The sequence below is a fragment of the Physeter macrocephalus genome, chromosome 2 (assembly GCF_002837175.3).
Source record: "Physeter macrocephalus isolate SW-GA chromosome 2, ASM283717v5, whole genome shotgun sequence".
In the NCBI taxonomy this organism is placed as follows: domain Eukaryota; kingdom Metazoa; phylum Chordata; class Mammalia; order Artiodactyla; family Physeteridae; genus Physeter; species Physeter macrocephalus.
Genome location: NC_041215.1, coordinates 1,802,289 through 1,820,468, shown reverse-complemented (window position 1 = coordinate 1,820,468; position 18,180 = coordinate 1,802,289). Strand labels below are relative to the sequence as shown.

The window sequence follows — 18,180 nt, the reverse complement described above, 5'->3', positions numbered from 1 at the left end:
TAATGTCCCTTTTACATCGTAATCTGAACACAACCATTGTCAATGCACGACCTTAACAAATGCCTAAAAGATGTCCCTCTGGACAAAGTGCTCGACCTGAGCAACGTCCCTGTCCCCCACCTGCCTGTCGCCTGTCTGCCCATGCTCTCTGGCTGTGGATTTCTGGAGCCACTCTGGGATCAACCTGAGCAACCGGCTCGCCACGCCCACTTCAGCAAAGCCCACTGCTGCTTCCTGAGGACTCGCTCTGCTACAAGGTGAGCCTCACCCCTCGCTCCCCCCTGGCCATCTCTGGTGTCAACCTTTTCAGGGGCAGAGCCCAAAGGGGTCATGGGAGAGGCGATGCTTCTCCCAAGAGGAAAAGGGAGGACAGGCTGGCTAAGATAGGGAAGGAACTAGAAGACACCAGGGCCTGTCCTGCCACCAGCTCGGCTTGGCAGCCCCATGGGATGCTCCTCCCCAACACTCCCTCCCCTGATCTGTGGGGCTTACTTCATAATCTGGTCAGGCACCGGCTTATTCTTGAACCTTGGGTGTTCATCCAAGACGGGCTGGACAGTGAAACACTGGATGTCTGTGATTCCTGCAGTTAAGAGCTCACAACATCTCGGTCGGGGGGACAGCTCCAAGCACAGCAGGTCCCAGGTGAGACCTCCCAGGACAGTCCTTCTGGGCCCAAGTTTTTAATGAGTGACCAGCCTCAGGGTGCTGGCTGCCAACTAGGTCCTAGTGACCAGTTAGCAGTCACCGTGGTCCTCATCAGAGCTGCCCGTCACTTGCAACCCATGCCAGGGCTCAGCCTCTGCTAACAGTTGGTTAGTAGTCCTTAATTATCATTATCATTGCTATATTATTATCATTAACAAGAATAACGCCTAATGCATTTATAGCTGTCCATCAACTGCAGCGCACGTCTCCCCATGGTCTCCTTGCATCTCTCCGGTTTTGCCGAGCAGCGTCGTTAACGTAAATCATACTTTCCAGAGACAAGGACATCAAGGTCAAAGAAGCTGGACAACCTGTTGAAGGTCACACAGCTTGTGAGCACAGAGCAAGGGCCTGTATTTGGGTCTTTTAACCCTAAGGTCAGGGTTCTTTGATTCCAGACTTCTATTCAGTGCAGCCCTCTGACCAGCAGCATCCCCATCACCTGAGAGCTTGTTAGAACTGGTGAATCTCAGGTCCCACCTCAGACCTACTGAATCAGAGTCTGTATTTTATAAGATACGCAGGTGATTCATATGCACGCACCAGTTTGAGAAGCACTGCTTTAGAGAAGGCAAATGCATTCATTTTGTACTCCAACTCTGAAAGTTTGAGAGTAACTGTCTGGGGCAGGAATGTAAGGCCATGTCCAGGCTCAGTGGGAAAGAGTTCCATGATCGATTAGTGATGCCTGCCATGGGCACAGGATACAGGAGAGGCATCATGTGTGCCAGATCTTTGTCATGACTATTCTAGGTCTTTATTCATTGTAAATCGATAATATGGCAAGCCAAATAAACAAGGTCAGTAGTCACCGGTCCCATCTCTGGACCTTACTTCCCTTTCCCTACCTTCCATGGCTTCTTTACCCATCTCTCTTCTTCAGGTATCCAAGTACTCTCATCCCTCTATTCTACCTGATGACCACCATAACTCCAAAAACTCTTCCCCTAAGCCTGACACTTCTGCCAACTAAGGAATCACAGACTCCTCATTGGCATTCAAATATGCCAATATTTGAATATGGAGTATTCATATATTCTAATATGATTCCAACTCATTTCCCACCGTTATCTCTGAGTATCCAACAGACTATACTGTTCCCTTTGTTTGGACTATTTCCCCATAGCTCCATGAACATTCAATCTATCCTCATCCAGGTGTCCTTTTCCTTCCTGACCCTCCAAAGCAATGCATCTGTACTTACGACTCTTATCTCTCCAGCTCCCTCTCTTCTCCCTTCTGTTGCTTCCCCACCAGACTGTGAGCTTTCTGATGCAGAGGCTAGGGCTCTTTCACACATAAGAAATGGCCAAAATATAATTCCAAGTTAAATTTAATCCCCCTCCCCCAATAAATTCACTTCATACTAATGTGTTGGGGCTTTAATTGTTTTACCTCTGAAGAGTATTTCCACATTAAATGAGAGTGCCTCAGAGAGAGACAGAGACACAGACAGACACACACACACACAGACACACACACACACACAGACACACACACACACACACACACACACACACACACACACACAGAGGAGAGGGCAAGAGCGAGCAATACTTAACACAAATGAATAAGCCTCACTGGAAGGATTTCCATAATCAGGAAACACACACAGACACACACACACACACACACACACACACAGAGGAGAGGGCAAGAGCGAGCAATACTTAACACAAATGAATAAGCCTCACTGGAAGGATTTCCATAATCAGGAAAACTACCTTCCTTCTCAAGTCAAATAGCAAACAGCCTTCTCTGGGAGGGAAATCACCCTGGATTAAGTCTAGAGCAGGATTGGCAAACTGTGGCCCTTGGGTCAAATCCTGCTCACTGCCTGTTCTTGTATGGCTCACAGCTAAGAATATTTTTTATATTCTAAAATATTTGAAAAAAAGAGTATTATGTGATGTGTGAAAATATATTAAATTCAAATTTCGGTGTTCATAAATGTAGTTTTATCGGGGCACAGTCATACCCGTCCATTTATGTACCACCTATGGCTGCTCTCCCACCACAGCAGAGTTGAGTAATTGTGACAGAGACACATGGCCCACAGAGACTAAAATATGTCCTATCTGGTCCTTTACAGAGAAGTCTGCCAACCCCTGTTTTAAAGTAGGTTCTATATGGAAGCAACCTAAGTGTCCATCAACAGATGAATGGATAAAGAAGATGTGGCACATATATACAATGGAATATTACTCAGCCATAAAAAGAAATGAAACTGAGTTATTTGTAATGAGGTGGATAGACCTGGAGTCTGTCATACAGAGTGAAGTAAGTCAGAAGGAGAAAAACAAATACCGTATGCTAACACATATATATGGAATCTAAGAAAAAAAAATGTCATGAAGAGATTAGTGGTAGGACGGGAATAAAACACAGACCTACTAGAGCATGGACTTGAGGACATGGGGAGGGGGAAGGGTAAGCTGTGACGAAGTGAGAGAGTGGCAGGGACATATATACACTACCAAATGTAAAATAGAGAGCTAGTGGGAAGCTGCCGCATAGCACAGGGAGATCACCTCTGTGCTTTGTGACCACCGAGAGGGGTGGGATAGGGAGGGTGGGAGGGAGGGAGACACAAGAGGGAAGAGATATGGGAACATATGTATATGTATAACTGATTCACTTTGTTGTAAAGGAGAAACTAACACACTATTGTAAAACAGTTATACTCCAATAAAGACGTTAAAAAAATAAATAAATAAAGTAGGTTCTAAACCGTGTCTACTGATCTTAGCAATTGGACTTGGCCCAAGAGAAGAATCCAAACCTGTCCTGGAGAAGCCAGTGACATCAGAGCCCTCCGATTACATCCAGTAGGATGCATGGCTTGACTCTCTCACCATGTGTTGAATCTATGCATGGAACCGTGTTGCATCTATACATGGAACTGTAGCCCCAAGGTCTAGGCAGAGGAGAGGGCGGGGGACAGGAGACACCCAACAAAGAGACCTTTGCTTTCAAATGTCTTCCACTACTTGGATACCTAAGTGAGAAGACATGAGATTTGTCCCCTTTTCAAACTGCTTGTCAGCTTTGCAACACGTAAAGGCAAGAGAACAGAGCCTTAAGAGCTTAGATTTTGGCAAAAATCCAACCCGAGTTCAAATCCTAGTTCCATCAATTCCTGGGACCTGGTATAAGCTGCTTACATTTTCTTGAGCCTCGGTTTTCTTATTTGCAAAATGCAGAGTAATACTACCCAACTCATAGGATTACTATGAGGATAAAATGAAACAATGCATGAAAATGCCTGGTACGCCATCATGTTACAATAGTTAATAAAGAACATTCTGTTCATTAATCTTAAACAAAACAATGGCATTACAGAAAGAATGCAGACTTTGAGACAGATCTTGGAGTTCAAATCTCAACTCCATCATTAACTAGCTTTGTAACCCTAGGCAAACCACCTTACCTCTCTGCCCTGTATGTTCCTTCTCTGTGAAATAGGGAAAATCAATACCCACCTAATAGGGTTGTATGGGGATTAGAAAAATTAGTTATAAAACACGCAGTCTCACGTGTGGCATGAAGAGGATATTTAGCAAATGTCAGCCCTCCCGCTTTCCCTTTTCTACCTGGTTCCTGGAGCTGAATCAGGCCTGCGTATAATGACGTGGCCCAGTCACACGTGCTCTCCCCTCCCACCACGAGTTAAAAGGTCACAGAGTTGTTCAACACCAGGATATCCACTTAGAAGGGCCTTAGTACTAATCCCATGTCTCGCCTATAACCAAACTCCCATTTGTAACCAGCCAGGCCCACCACCGGTTGCATTTCCTCCTGCAAATAACCATGGTAGAGCAGGCACGAAGGGCAGGCGAGCACAATGAAAAGGTTACAGATGAATATTTATCACCCGAGGGGAAAATATTTGGATTAAGGTTCGGCAGACTTAGCAGACCAGCCATGCAACCTGTCAGCCCCATTTTAAAGGATGTAACTTAATTTGTGCTACAGGGTGCAACACAGGAGCCAGGCTAGGTTAACGTACACCCTCCCCCGTCGCTCAGCTGTCTGCCTTATCCTTGGGTCTGTACCCTCTCTGACCCCCTGAGCCCTGACCCAGCCCAGCGTCAGAACCGGTCTTAGGAACATTATGCTTTGCTGCAGTGGAGCCCATTTCCACCACGCTCTACCCAACCTCACTAGCACCACGTCCTGTCACCTTGGCCTTCTGTGTGCTCCAGAGAGCTGGCTCCATCGATGCCTCCCTCCCTCCTTCCTCTATCTCCTCTTTCTTTTTCCTTCTCTCTTGTTTTCTTTCTCTTTCTGTTAACCAGCAAGTACTTTCTGAGAGTTGGCTTTGGGGATTACTGCAGTGAGCAAGGCAGCGCAGGTCTCTGCCCTCCCAGAGCTTCTGTTCTAGTTCTATCTTTGAAAGCACAACAGATAACAACAGACTGAGATCAATTCTCTAAAGCAAACAAACAGGGTTTGAGGTAACAGAGTCCAGAAGGCTTCCGATAGGGTGACCAGGGAAGGCCTCTTGTGGGAGGTGACACTGAGTTAGGATCTGATGGGTGAGAAAGGGGCCGGGGGAAAGGCATTCCAAGCAGAGGGAAGAGAAAATGCACAGGCCCACAGGCGGGAACAAGCTGGGCGTGTTTAAGGAACAGAAACAAGATGTGTGTCGCCGGAGGGAAAGGGAAGGAAGAGTCGGGGGCGATGACACTGGAGACACAGGAAGGGGTCAGATGATGGACAGACAGCCTTGCAGGCCTTGGTCAGGAGTTTTGATTTTATTATAAGGGCAGTGTGGCACCATTTCAGTTCTTGGAACCTTTGCTTTTGCGGCGGATGGTTCTTCCCTCTGTCTGGGACATTTTTCCCACCTCCCACTAACCTTTGGCTCATTACTCACCTTCAACATCGCCTTCCTCAAGGAAGCGTTCCCTGCCCTCCCAATCACGGCAAGCTGAAGGGCTTTCTTTTAGCATTGATCACATTTTTCTAAATGCATATTTCACAATGCAATTAGCTGTTCAATGTCTTTTACTTGTTAGACTGAAAGCTCCCTGGAGGTAAAACCGCTTTGTGAGTGTGGTCTCCAATGCCTTGCACAAGGCTTGGCAGAGTCAGGGCTGGTAGTACTCATCACAAGAATGAAGGAATGAGTGAGTGAGTGAGTGAATTTATCAACGAATGCAACATGTAGGGTTTCCTGAGATGGGTTCTTTTAGGGTCCCACACTGGACGCTAATATTGGCACCACTGCAGTGATTCTGGCAGCAGTTCTGAGCTCTAAGACGGGGCTCTGTGGACTGAAGTCCCGGCAGGGCTGCCCATGCCTGGCCCTTGGCTGGGGCATTCTTTAAGGATACACTGGCCTGGGGCAATCTTCACATCATCCCCGGGGGCAGAGGTTGTGTTCATCTTCTCTGCGTTGGGAAACTGGCTCATCAGCTGCATCTGGAAATCTTCTCTTCGCTCATACTCCTTCCCTCGGTAGATGAACACTTTGTTCTGCAGAGAAATGACACCCATCAGAGATCCCAGGGCCCAGGCTTGGAGGAGATGGTTCAAGCAAAGCTGGGAGGCTTGTCATGAGCACAGGGCTGTGGTGACCTTCTATAGATCTCTCCACTCTCTGTTTCTCCCCAAGGGAAAGGAAGAGCTCAAGTCACTGACCTTCTACCTAGACACACCACTTCTTTAAAAAGATGGGTTCTAAAGGGAAAGGAGATCATGGATGCTGAGAACTTTTTCTTCGAACAATCTTATGTGCAGCTTCCAGAGTAATTACTCACTCAGCTTTCACTGTGTCACACCCACTCTCCCATTTACATGACCACAAATTTTCCCTCCTGCCTTTAATGGACCATGTGGGCTGGACCTGTGGGCTGGAAGGGACCAGCATTCAGGTCCTTCATCACTTAGATCCATGGAAACACACTCTTTATTGTTCCTTGACCATGTTGGCTTCTTTTAGACAGGTAGTTTTCAAACAGGGGGTGATTTTGCCTCCTAAGGGATGCTGGCAATGCCTGGAAACATTTTTGGTTGTCACAGCTCCAGAGAGGGCCACTACTGGAACCGAGTGGGTAGAGGCCCAGGGTGCTGCTAAACATCCTTCAATGCACAGGACAGGCCCTCACAGCTAAGAGTTACCTGGTCTAAAATGTCCAGAGAGCTGAAGGTGAGAAACCCTGTTTTAGACCATATCTGTGTCACGGTGCTGCCTCTAATGGCCCCTAAATTCTTCTGTCCAAACCCATGTCTGCCACTGACTTTTATATATCAGTGTTTGTTTCCAAACCTGGCCTCTCATCACAAAAGCCCAGGAGCCTTCTAGAAGTTCAGATTCTCGGGCCTCACTCCAGAGCTGCTGAAATGGAGTCTGTGGGAGTGGGACCCAGGAACATGAACTTTTAACAAATTCCCCAGGGGTCTGTGATGCAGGATCAGGTGTGGGAAGTCACCTCTATTCCATGCAGGAAACCTTCACTAGCTCCCCCCTCTGCAGCTCACTCCAGAGGGCCACCATGACTGCCACATCGATTGGTAATGGTGAGTGGTTTTTTCTCCTTGACGAGACTCAATCAGGTGAGGTCGGGTTTCTTTTGTGTCTCCCTGACCTCAGGATTGAACCACAGACTCAAAGACTAGAAGGGAAGCCTTCAGCTGACCTAACGCAACTCTCTCCATGAGGCATCAATAATCCAGGAAAGCAGCAGTTCAGACACTGTGCTCCAGGGATCCCTGAGGGTCCCCAAGACCCCGTCAGGGCCTCACAAGATTAAAACTCTTTTCATCCTAACAGCCATTTTCCTTTTTCACTCTCATTCTCTCATGAGTATACATTTAAGGCCGCATGATGTGTGGTATCACAACAGATTGAAAGCAGAAGCAGATATAAGAGTCTAAGCTGCCTTCTCTTAATCTAGATATTTAAGAGATTTGCAAAAATATGAAACAATCTCACTATTTGCACTAATTTTTTATTGGAAAATATAGCCATTTTCATAAAGATCTAATTTATGTTAACATATGATGGGTTTATTCTTATTTTTAAATAAATTGATATAGTTAATCCTCCGTGTCTTCAGGTTCTTAATCCATGGATTCAACCACGTATCAAAAACATTTGGAAAAAAATTCCAGAAAGTTCCAAAAGGCAAAACTTGAATTTGCTGCACTCCAGCAACTATTTACACAGCATTTACATTGTATTTGGTATTATAAGTAGTCTAGAGGTGATTTAAAGCACTTAGGAGGTTATATGCAAATACTACACTATTTTATACAAGGGACTTGAGTACCGGATTTTGGTATCTGCAGAGGGTCCTGAAACCAATTCCTGGTGGATACCAAGGGACAACTGCATTAAAAAATCTTCTTAGCTTTAATTTTGAGTATCGTAAAGGTAGACAGATAAAGTCTACAAATACAGAAGTTCTGCAGGGGCCTTGATCATTTGTAAGAGAGAAAATGGCCCTGAGACCAAAAGGTCTGACAACTAGTGCTCTGCAGTGCCTGCTGGGTAGCAGAGCTCCTCCAGCCTCTCTGAGCACCTCATTCCCAGTATGGGGTGCTCACTACCTCCCAAGGCAGCTCTGGTTGCTGTGTATGTAGAGAAACACAGGGGGTGGCTGAGGTGCTGATGATGGAGGGGGACTGGGGAGTGTGTGAAGGTGGGGACAGCGTTCAGACAGAGACGGGCATAGGTTCTAGCACAAGCAGAGCCTCAAAGCACAGAGGGAGAGCCGGGTGTCAAGGCCGCGGGCCCCTGGCCTGTGTCTGAGTCACCCACAGACTTACCCGGAGAAAGGAGGGGAAACCCTGGCCGTAGTATCCCACAGCAAAGTAGTCTGGCTTGGGTCTGAGGATTTTCATGATGTTTTCATAGAATTTTGCCTGCTGGATCTGAAAGAAGAAAACTCATAGCTTGTGACAACACAGATGTGTATTAAAGGCACATTCAACTCCAAGAGGCCACAGCTAAGATGGGATCATTCCACCAGAACCAATGTGCCAAGTGCACATGTTTGCATAGTCATGGAACTGTCTGTAATCATAATAGTAAGAGCTGTAACCAGATACCCTATTAATCACTCTACCTGCACCAGCACATTTACTTGCATTGCCCTCATGACAATCCCACGGAATTGTATCTCTGTTTTGCAGATAAAGAAATGGTATCTCACAGCGCAGCCAGGAAGTACGGAACTGAATCCAGCCAGCTGTTCAGAGCCCCCAGCAGCATCGTCACTCCACTCTCACCGGAAGTGTGTTTGTGACGGCCTATGGATGGATAAGTGTTTCCGGATATAGATGTCTTCCCGTGTAGGCACACCTAACATATTTCATCAATTCCAAGAGGTGTGGTGATTTTCATATTTTAACATCTTTGAAAATAGTTTGTGTTTTACTTTACACCTAATGGCATCTCCCAATTGCTGTTAACTGGAGAGAGATCATGATGGGGCATGTAAAATAGAATGGTGCGTCTTAAATTGGACACAACGCGGAAGATAAATGTGCGTGGCCCTGGACATGAAGCCTGTGCGATGTGGGCTTGGTGCATGGATGTGCATGCCCATCAGCGTATGCATGAATGTATACTGGGTACGTGTGTGTGCTCTGTAGAAGGCATGTGTGCCTCCACACTCACAAACAACTATGTGGACAGACTCAGGTAGATATAAGTGTTTCTTGGTGCAAGTAGTGTGTGTGTTTGCATCAGACCTTAGGACACTATAATCCATGCCCATCCCCACACCAGAAAAAGCTATCAGTCTTCTTCTAACATTCTGACTCTCGTTTTATAGTTCCCTACAAACAGCTGGACTGGCATCTCAAAATGGGCTCAGATGGGGCCCTGGGGTCCTGGCTCTCAGGCCAGCAGGAAGAGAGTGGGGGGAGCAGCCACAAAGTTCTGCGTTTTCCCTTCCGGGGTCACCACCCCCCCAAGCCCTGGCCTCTGCAGCATAAGCAGGATAGGCTGGCTTCCCCCCACTTTCCACTGGCACCACCAAAGCACAAGCTTCGAGGAGCTAATGGGAATGGCCAGATGGGGAGCATTTTAATGTGATTTACCTGTTAATCAGAAAGCACACATTTGCGTTTTTATTTAATTGGCCTAGTGATTTGTGGGAATTTTCCTGCAAATGTAGCAGAGTGTTTACTGGGTGGGCAACAGCAGCAGCCCCAGCGCCAAGCAGGTACTTAACGCTCCATCTGAGAAACTGATGAGTCTTCCCGGAAGACCTCCCTTTGGAAATATTCCCAACTGGGAGGGAGATGCTCAGCACAGCCTGGCTCAGCTCTGGCCCTACTTCCATTCCTTTCCTGGTGTCCTAACCCCATGTGGCTTCCCGGCCCGCCTCCCCCTCTCCCCAGCCTCTCTGCTGAGCCGAGGCCCTGAGCACCCAGCCTCCAGGGCAGTCAGCTCCCCGTGGGGACAGCTTACCAGGTTCTGGCTCAGCAGCTCATAGTCAAAGATTTCCATCTCATACTGTTCTGCCAGCTCCTTGCACAGACTGATGGCCTCTTCCCACATCTACGAGGAAGGTCGTGGAGACAACGGTTAGGGGGACCTCCAGGCTTGCAGAGCCCTTGCTAAGGAAGGGACCAGGGCAGCTCTCTCCTGGGACTGAGCTATGGGCCTTACTCTGGCCCGGACCCAGTCCCACACCCAGGGAGCTGAGTGTTTCCCAGGAAGCAGACCTATCCTCTGCCTCTCACCCTAGTTTCGTGATAAATAATGGAACACCCACAGACGAGGCTGAATACTTTATTTACATGCTCTTGGGATCTTCACAACCACCCTGAGAGGTGACTAGTAGCATCTGCATTTCCCAGGTGAGAAATGGAGGTTCAGATCAGCAGACCATCTGCCCCAGGTCAAATGCCCAACCAAAAGCAGGGCCAGGATGCACACCTGAGTGTGACCCTCGGCCTTGTGCTTAATTCCCTCCCTTAGAAGTGCTCAGTAAATGAACATTTGACTGCCTCAGCTCCCCGTGTGCAGGTGGGGCAGGGAGGTGGTAACCCCATTTCCCAAAGAGAAATGGTTCACAAAGAAGTAAGAGGGCAGCGAGTTTCCGGGGACAGAGTTGAGGCCAGATCCAGTTCTCCTGACCCTCGCTCTTAGGATCTTCCCACTCTGCCAGTCCGTCACTTTCTTTTTTCCTTTGGCCAACTTTCTTCCCTCCCTCCCTTCCTCCCCTCCCTCCCTCTCTTTCTCTCACTTTTTAAAAAAAATTGTGGTGAGGACACAACCTGAGATCTACCCACTTGACAGATTTTTAAATGCACAACACAGAATTCTTAACTATAGGCCCAATGTTGTACAGAAGATGTCTAGAATTTATTCATCTTGCGTAAATGAAACTTTATACCCATCACTTCTTAACGGTGTTATTTAGGGTGAGTGTGCAGGGGGCAGCATGAAAAAGAGTGATGAAAACTTTTTTTAAATAGGTTTTTTCCATCTTTAAAAAAAATTCTGAAAAACAAACTCTGGACAGAGGGGGTCCTTTTCATCTGCTCCGTTTTGACTGCAACCAACAGATTATCATTCCATCCTTGATCAAAGGGGTCAGCAACCTCTGCAGAGTCAGAGGGAGGTGCTGGGTGGGCTGGAGATCTGGCAAAATCTCAAGGGACACCCATTACATTTCACATTTGGTTTAAAATGGAAGATGCACCTTAATGGAAAAGCTGGGGGAGGTGGGGGAGGAGAGAGGCGAGGTTGCCAAAACACAGTGTGTGCTTTGTTGCAAAAGTGCTCTCTCTGCATCCAAGCATAAAAATAAATAAAGGCAAGTGCTGAGTGGAGCAGCCACGGCTGTAAACCCATGGACAGCTTAGTGAGCAGCATAAAAATGCTTTATGTGCCAGGAGGAATCAAGTCCACAGACCAGGCTGGGCTGGGGCTTTTTTTTTTTTTTAATTTTATTTTTGGCTGCGTTGTGTATTCGTTGCTGAGAGTGGGTTTTCTCTAATTGCGGTGAGCGGGGGCTACTCTTTGTTGCAGTGCGCGGGCTTCTCACTGCGGTGGCTTCTCCTGTTGCGGAGCACGGGCTCTAGGCGTGTGGGCTTCAGTAGTTGTGGCGCGTGGGCTCAGTAGTCGTGGCTCAAGGGCTCTAGAGCGCAGGCTCGGTAGTTGTGGCACGCGGGCTTAGCTGCTCCACCGCATGTGGGATCTTCCCGGACCAGGGATCGAACCTGTGTACCCTGCACTAGCAGGCGGATTCTCAACCACTGTGCCACCAGGGAAGTCCCTGGGGCTTTCTTTAAAACCCCCAGGCCGGGTCAGGGGACTGTTTAGCTCAAGTGGAGGTCTTTGCCAACTTCCCACCATAATATGCCAGAAATACTCTCCCCATGTGTTAGGAGATCACTAAGGGGCCAAGGAGGAGGACAGGCAGGGAGTCAGATACCTGGAATTTCCTTCAGGTCTGCCCATGTGGTCACTAAGACCTCTGACAGTCCCTAATCCCTGAGTCTCATACATTAGTTACTGAGCATCTGCTGGCTTCTGGGCATGGTATACACTGACGGAACAGTGATAAAAATGGACAAGACATAGTTTCTGCCTTCATGAAACAGAAGTGGGTAAAGCACACACATAAACAGATGTACTAGTTGGGTTTTGAGGGATGTAGAGGAGTCCACCAGGTAATGACAGATGGACTTATGGAGTAGAAAGTCATTGTGTGTGTCTAGATCAATGAGCCTCCATGAAGGGAGATATGGGGAAAGGAAGTTAAAGGGATGCTAAAGAGTTTGGGCTTCATTCTAGCAAGCTATGACAGCAGTGGCTTTCAGAGTGAGCTATACCCATCTGCTCCCTCCTCTCTGCTCCTAAAGTACTTTAATACCACCCTGTTCCTGCCTCCTTCCCCCGTTATTGCACAACAGCAAAGGGTTGTGTGCAAAAAAAGATGATAATCAGTATGTCTGCTTTGCCCCCTAGATAATAAGCCCCTTGACACTGGGGATTATGCCTTTTCCCTCTCTGCTCAGTGCAGAGTGGGTTTAACTGGATAGTTGGCAGAGGACAAGGCTTGACATGTCCTTTTGGGGCTTTCACACTGTGACCGACTTAGTCAGCTCATAAACCAAGAGTAAGCTCTCACATCAAGTCAGCAGGACAGGAGGTTCCAGGGGTGGCAGAGTCTCTGCCCTCAAGAGGCTTATAATTGTAAATTATAAAGACAGTGTTCTCCAACCACTCAACTCCTGGGAATTTATAAGCCCTTCCACAGACATTACTTCATTTTATCTTTCCAGGGAAGGTGGGAAGATCAGACTAAGACAGAGGCAATGAACTGCAGTGACAGAACAGGCCAAAATTATGTATTAAATTGTGTCTTGATGAACTGTAAGAGGCCTTGCCATTCAGAGGAGAGGCAGAGCTGTACGGAAGCTGGAGGACTCAAGAAAATCTTGACAGAGGAAGTGGCCAGTCAACTGGGGCCTCGAGGGCAGAGTAGGTAATAGTGATGACAGTTAAAATTTAACAAGCTACTACTATGTACCAGGTCCTATGTTAGGTGCTCTACATGCATTTTCTCACCTAACTTTCACAATGCAACTAGGAAGTACGTACTGTTAATGTCCCACTATTATGGACGGGGAATTGGAATCTTTGAAAGGCCAAGGAGATTGTGGGTGGTAGGGGAACGAGGCTTGAAACCCAGAGCCTGAGCACTTAACCACCATGTTACGTTTCCTACAGCATTTGGGTTGGTGTTTCCTGAAGGTCTACTGGAGACTGGAGGATGGGCAGTAGCAGGTCTGGCCAAACTCCAGACCTAACCCAACAAAACATCCTGTTCTTGCTGTTTAGAGATCAATGATGGTACCATGATGTCATTCATACATTCAATTAATTAAGTTATTCAATATATATCTACTGGGCCCCATATGTAAGGCTCCGTGCTAGCTACGGGGCACTCAGCAGTGGACAAGGCAAGTCTTCGTGCTCATGGCCTTCTACAGTGGGGAGCCAGACATGAGCAAGTAAAAACAAAATGATCAAGGTCATGTCTGATAGTGATAAGTACTTTGAAGATAAGTCAATAAGAGTGACTCAGGGCAGGAGTGCTGCCGTGTCACAGATGGTCTGGGAAGGCCTCCTTCAGGACATGACATCCTTTGCTTGGGCAAAACCCTGAGCTGTGAGAAGGAGCTGGCCACGGTAAGATACGGAGGAGAAATGTTCTAAGCTGGGAAAAGCAAGTGCAAAGGCCCTGAGGTGGAAAAGAGCTTGGCATAGAGCATGTGAGCAAAAGGGAGCCTGGCAGAGATGAAATGAGAGAAGTAGTCAGGGGACAGCTCATGTGGGGCCTCATGGATCATGGGAGGGATTGGGTAATTTGTTCTAAGTGGATTGGGAGGGCCATTTGAGCTGACTGTAAGCAGGACAGCGGCGTGATCCAATGCAAGTTTTATGATCACGCTTCCCATATGGAGGATGATCCGTTGGGGGGAATAGAGGATGCAGGGAGATTGCTTAGGATTCACTGAGTGTCCAGGTGAGCAGTGTTGGTGCCTTGAATGGAGGTGGAGAGAAGTGATCAGACTTAGGGTCGGGCGGGAGAGCTGACCAGACCTGCAGATGGATTGGGTGTAAAATATGGGAGAGAACAGTCCTTTCTGGTAGCTAGGGTTTCCACGGAGAGAGGAAGGGCAGGGACCAATTACCTTTCCTTTGTCAAAGTAGCCTATGATGATCTCATAGAGCGTCTCCTTCAGCTGTCGGTGGGTCTGGGCGTGCTGCTGGCCTGTCTGCATGACCTGCGATGCACACTGTTCATCTGACCACTGAGGAGAGAGGACACACACAGTCACCTAGGGCAGGTGTCTGCCCCACTGCTGAGGAGTGGGAGGAAGCCCTGCAAACACCCCTGCCGGCCTCCTTGTCGCCCTGAGTGTCAATCAGAGAGATGCCGGTCTGCAGTTTCCACGGGAAGTGCCTCCTCATTTCTGTGGAGTTACACTTATTTGACTCTCCATTGGCTCATGTGTATGGCTTGTAGGATTTTTCTCTGAAACCCTGCAAGACATGGTCTCAGCACTTCAAAAGCCAAAGGAAATCTTTCAGACTTTGTCCTGCCCCAGCAGCACTTTCAAGAGAAGAAAAACGGCTCACAGGGCATGCTAATGATTTACAGTTGACGTCTGGATGCTATATAAACCAGTTTGAATGTTATATGTAAAACTGCAAGAGTGTCTCGGGTATCGCTGTTGCTGCTGAATGTGAGGGTCACTAGAAACCTTACGTGACCAGACAAAGCAGTGCAGAAAAGTAACCTGCCAGGTTAAGAGTTTGGGGACACAGAACAAAACAAAATTTATTTGGCTAATTCTTTTTTTTTTTTTAAAACGCTTCAACTCGCTGTGAGGGCGCCATGGGGATCCCAGCATGAATCCCCTTTACTGGAAAGGCAGTACCTTGAGAAGCCAGGTGTGGAGAAGGAGCGTATAGGCAGCCTCTGTGTAATTGTCACAGTCCAGGTGAAGGTCTCGGAGTTTGTACAGGTACCTGTTTGGGGAAATATGCTACATCACCAGGTGCAATAATAAGCAGGCAGGTGGTAGGGCCAGGCCAGAAAGAACAACTGGGTACCTCTTGGAGTCAAAAGGGAGTCCTCCATTCCCTCTATCCAGACTCGCGTGGGTGACAATGATAGCACCTAGCACTCGTGAGGCATTTAGTGTATGACGGGAATCATGCTAAGTATTTTAAATGCCTCAGATCATTTAATCTCTCTGACACGCCTGTAAAATAGGCCCACTGAGAATTCTCATTTACAGATAAAAAAACTCTGGCCTGGAGAAGTTAGGTAACAGTCCAGCCAGTATTCAACTTGATCCTGAAGACTCTGCCCAGTGCAATACAACAAGTAAGGGAAATCAGGGAAGGAGAAATAAATAGCACGTCAGAGGTCATGTGCTAATGAATGAAGAACTGGAACGTGACCCCAGTCTAACTGCCTTCAGAGCCTATGCGCTAATCATTGTACGACTCCAAGGGCATGGACGAGCCACGGCACTGTAAAGGGCAACTCCTACCCTCTCTTCAATGCTCTCTAGATGTAAACGAACTGAATTTTCTGATAAGAAAAGGAAGTGGACCAGGGGCTAGAGACTGGATATTCACGTGGAGGCCTGGAGCTGTCAGCAGAGAGAATCTACTATTCAACTGTAATCACATTCCTATCTCCCGCCCTTTTCCAATGTGACATTCCAGTTCTGAATCCTAGAATGAGTCTACAGTTGAAAGGTGTTAAGAACAGGACAAGAACAAAGGAAGGGAGCTTAGGTCAATTACCTGATACATAATAAGTATTAAGGGGCAGTGAATTCACTTCTCTGTGCCTTAGTTTGCTCATCTGTAAAATGGCAGTGCTCACAGAACCTACCTATAGAGTTGCAGGGCCTATAAAGGGACAAGCAGGTCATGTATAAAAGGCTCTGTGAATGACAGCCTGCACTGCTGCTAATAAATGTGAGTATGCACTGAAAGTGCTTAGCCCGTAGCCAGTGCTGAGCAGTGACAGCTATTATCTATTATCATTGTGAACCGCCTTCTTCTAAAAAACATTCCCTCCTGCCACTGTTGGAAACAGAATCCAGAGCCAAAAAAAACCCAGAGCTTTGGTGACTTGCATGGCATCAGGAGCATTTATTTAAACCCAGCTCTTAGTAGTTGGGTGAAGGGAAGATGCTGTGATGTGATGCCCTTGGTCTTTCCTCCAAGAGGAAAGGTGCTGTCTGTAACCATGCCAATATTCTGCCTTGGCTATCTAACTACAGGGAACAAAGGGCTTCTCAAGCATCTGTACTCAAAGCAAGTCTCAATGCTCAGGCTTAGATTCCTTTTATAAGAAAGCTTTCTGCTCAGAATGTCACCCAAGGAGGAGCTAGAGCTTAATGTCCCTGGCTACATAAAACATGGCCAGAGGGCCAAATGGAGGCTGCCTGAACTCAGGGTAGGGACTGCCAAAGATTTTAAGGGGAAGAAAGTTCAATTAGTGGTTTCTGATAACTAATGAGCTAGTGACCTTTTGCTCATTTACTTAGTCAACCAGCAAAGTTGTACTGAGCACACAGGCTGTACCAGGCATTACAGATAAATGGTGGCAAAAGCAGATGCCATTCTCAGGGTTTGGGATTTATAATTTAGGAAAAGGGACAGGCATCAATCAAATAATCAAATAAGTAATTGCAAAAATACAGCTGTGATCAATGCTGTGAAGGAGAGGTCTATGGTACTATGACAGCAGGACTCATCCAGGTAGGGCTTCTAGAAAGGTTCCCCTAGTGTGACAGTTGGGCTGGGATCCCAAGGTAAGAGGATGAGTGGGGCAGCATCCCAGAGAGATTCTTCATTCATTAATTCATTCTACTAATGGGTGCTTTATATATTCTATCAGTTCATCCTCCCAACAAATTCTTTTATAGGTAAGAAAACTGAGACCTACACTAGAGTAGATAGAGCTAGAAATAGACAGAACCAGGTTTTGACACCAGCTATTTCTGCCTCTACAGTCACTCTTGCTGCCTTAACTTTCTGCTGATCAACAGAGCTTTCAGTGAAACTCCACGTGGTGTGTGTAAGGAGTGTTGAGCCTGCGGTCAACCTTTAAAAACCCCTGCGTACATGGTCAAATCCTGTCTTATCTCCACCTGCCTGGCCTTGGTCTCTTAGATTCCTGATGACTAGGTTCAAAAAACTCTAAGAGAGTAGTCAGAGGGAGACCTTCCCTGCTGCTTTCAACTCCTTAATTGGCCAAGGCACCCCCTCCTATCCTTTGTCAACTCAAGGGTTTGGCGATCAACTACAGAGCCCAGTGGAAGACACCCTGATGGGCCCGACTAGGGATCTGAATGCAAACAGATGCCAGGTGGGCAGCTTGAGTGAGGTGGATGAGATGAAGTTCAATGGGGAATGGAAACGATGTCACGACCAGAGCACTCCTGCCCCCGTCTAAAGGGGCCACTACCACCTAGCCTAGGCAGTGGCCGTCAGGACAGGATGAGGGCCCAGTGTTGCCATACCTTCTGAGTTTTTCAGAAGAGGGAAATTTTGATTTTTATGTAACATCTCTAGATCTTTAAAATTTGGCAACCAATTAAAAATGTTTTTAAATACTATGCCTGCCAAATAGGACAGATTTTCATACTCTATCCTGTTTACAACGTCTGGTTTAGGCAAATGTGGTCTTCCTAGATTACTATAGGATTCACATCTTCAAAACTTATGGAAATCTGGGATTCCCCATCTGTGTTTCTAAAATGGGAAGAAAAGAAAAGATGTTGGGGGAGAGAACCATGTGCCAGGCACTTTACCTGTAGCATCTCATTTAATCCTCAGAACAGAATGGAAACATTCTACATGGGGAAACCTCAGCCCAAAGACACTGAGTGATTTATCCAGGGTCACAGAGGAAAAAAGGTAAAGCCTCCCAGGCACTTTGGATCCAAAGCCCCATGCTACTA

At 47.1% G+C, this 18,180-nt stretch overlaps 1 protein-coding gene across 1 annotated transcript in view; it reads right to left on the bottom strand.

The window, feature by feature from the left end:
• Positions 1-18,180, bottom strand: part of DOCK2 (dedicator of cytokinesis 2) — a 432,741-nt gene that overhangs the window by 25,382 nt on the left and 389,179 nt on the right. The window contains exons 37-42 of the mRNA XM_028497312.1: positions 15,130-15,220; positions 14,380-14,499; positions 10,136-10,225; positions 8,485-8,589; positions 6,048-6,189; positions 493-574 (exon numbers count right to left, since the gene is read on the bottom strand). Coding sequence (XP_028353113.1) covers positions 493-574; positions 6,048-6,189; positions 8,485-8,589; positions 10,136-10,225; positions 14,380-14,499; positions 15,130-15,220 — 630 coding nt within the window. The remainder of the gene's footprint in view (positions 1-492; positions 575-6,047; positions 6,190-8,484; positions 8,590-10,135; positions 10,226-14,379; positions 14,500-15,129; positions 15,221-18,180) is intronic.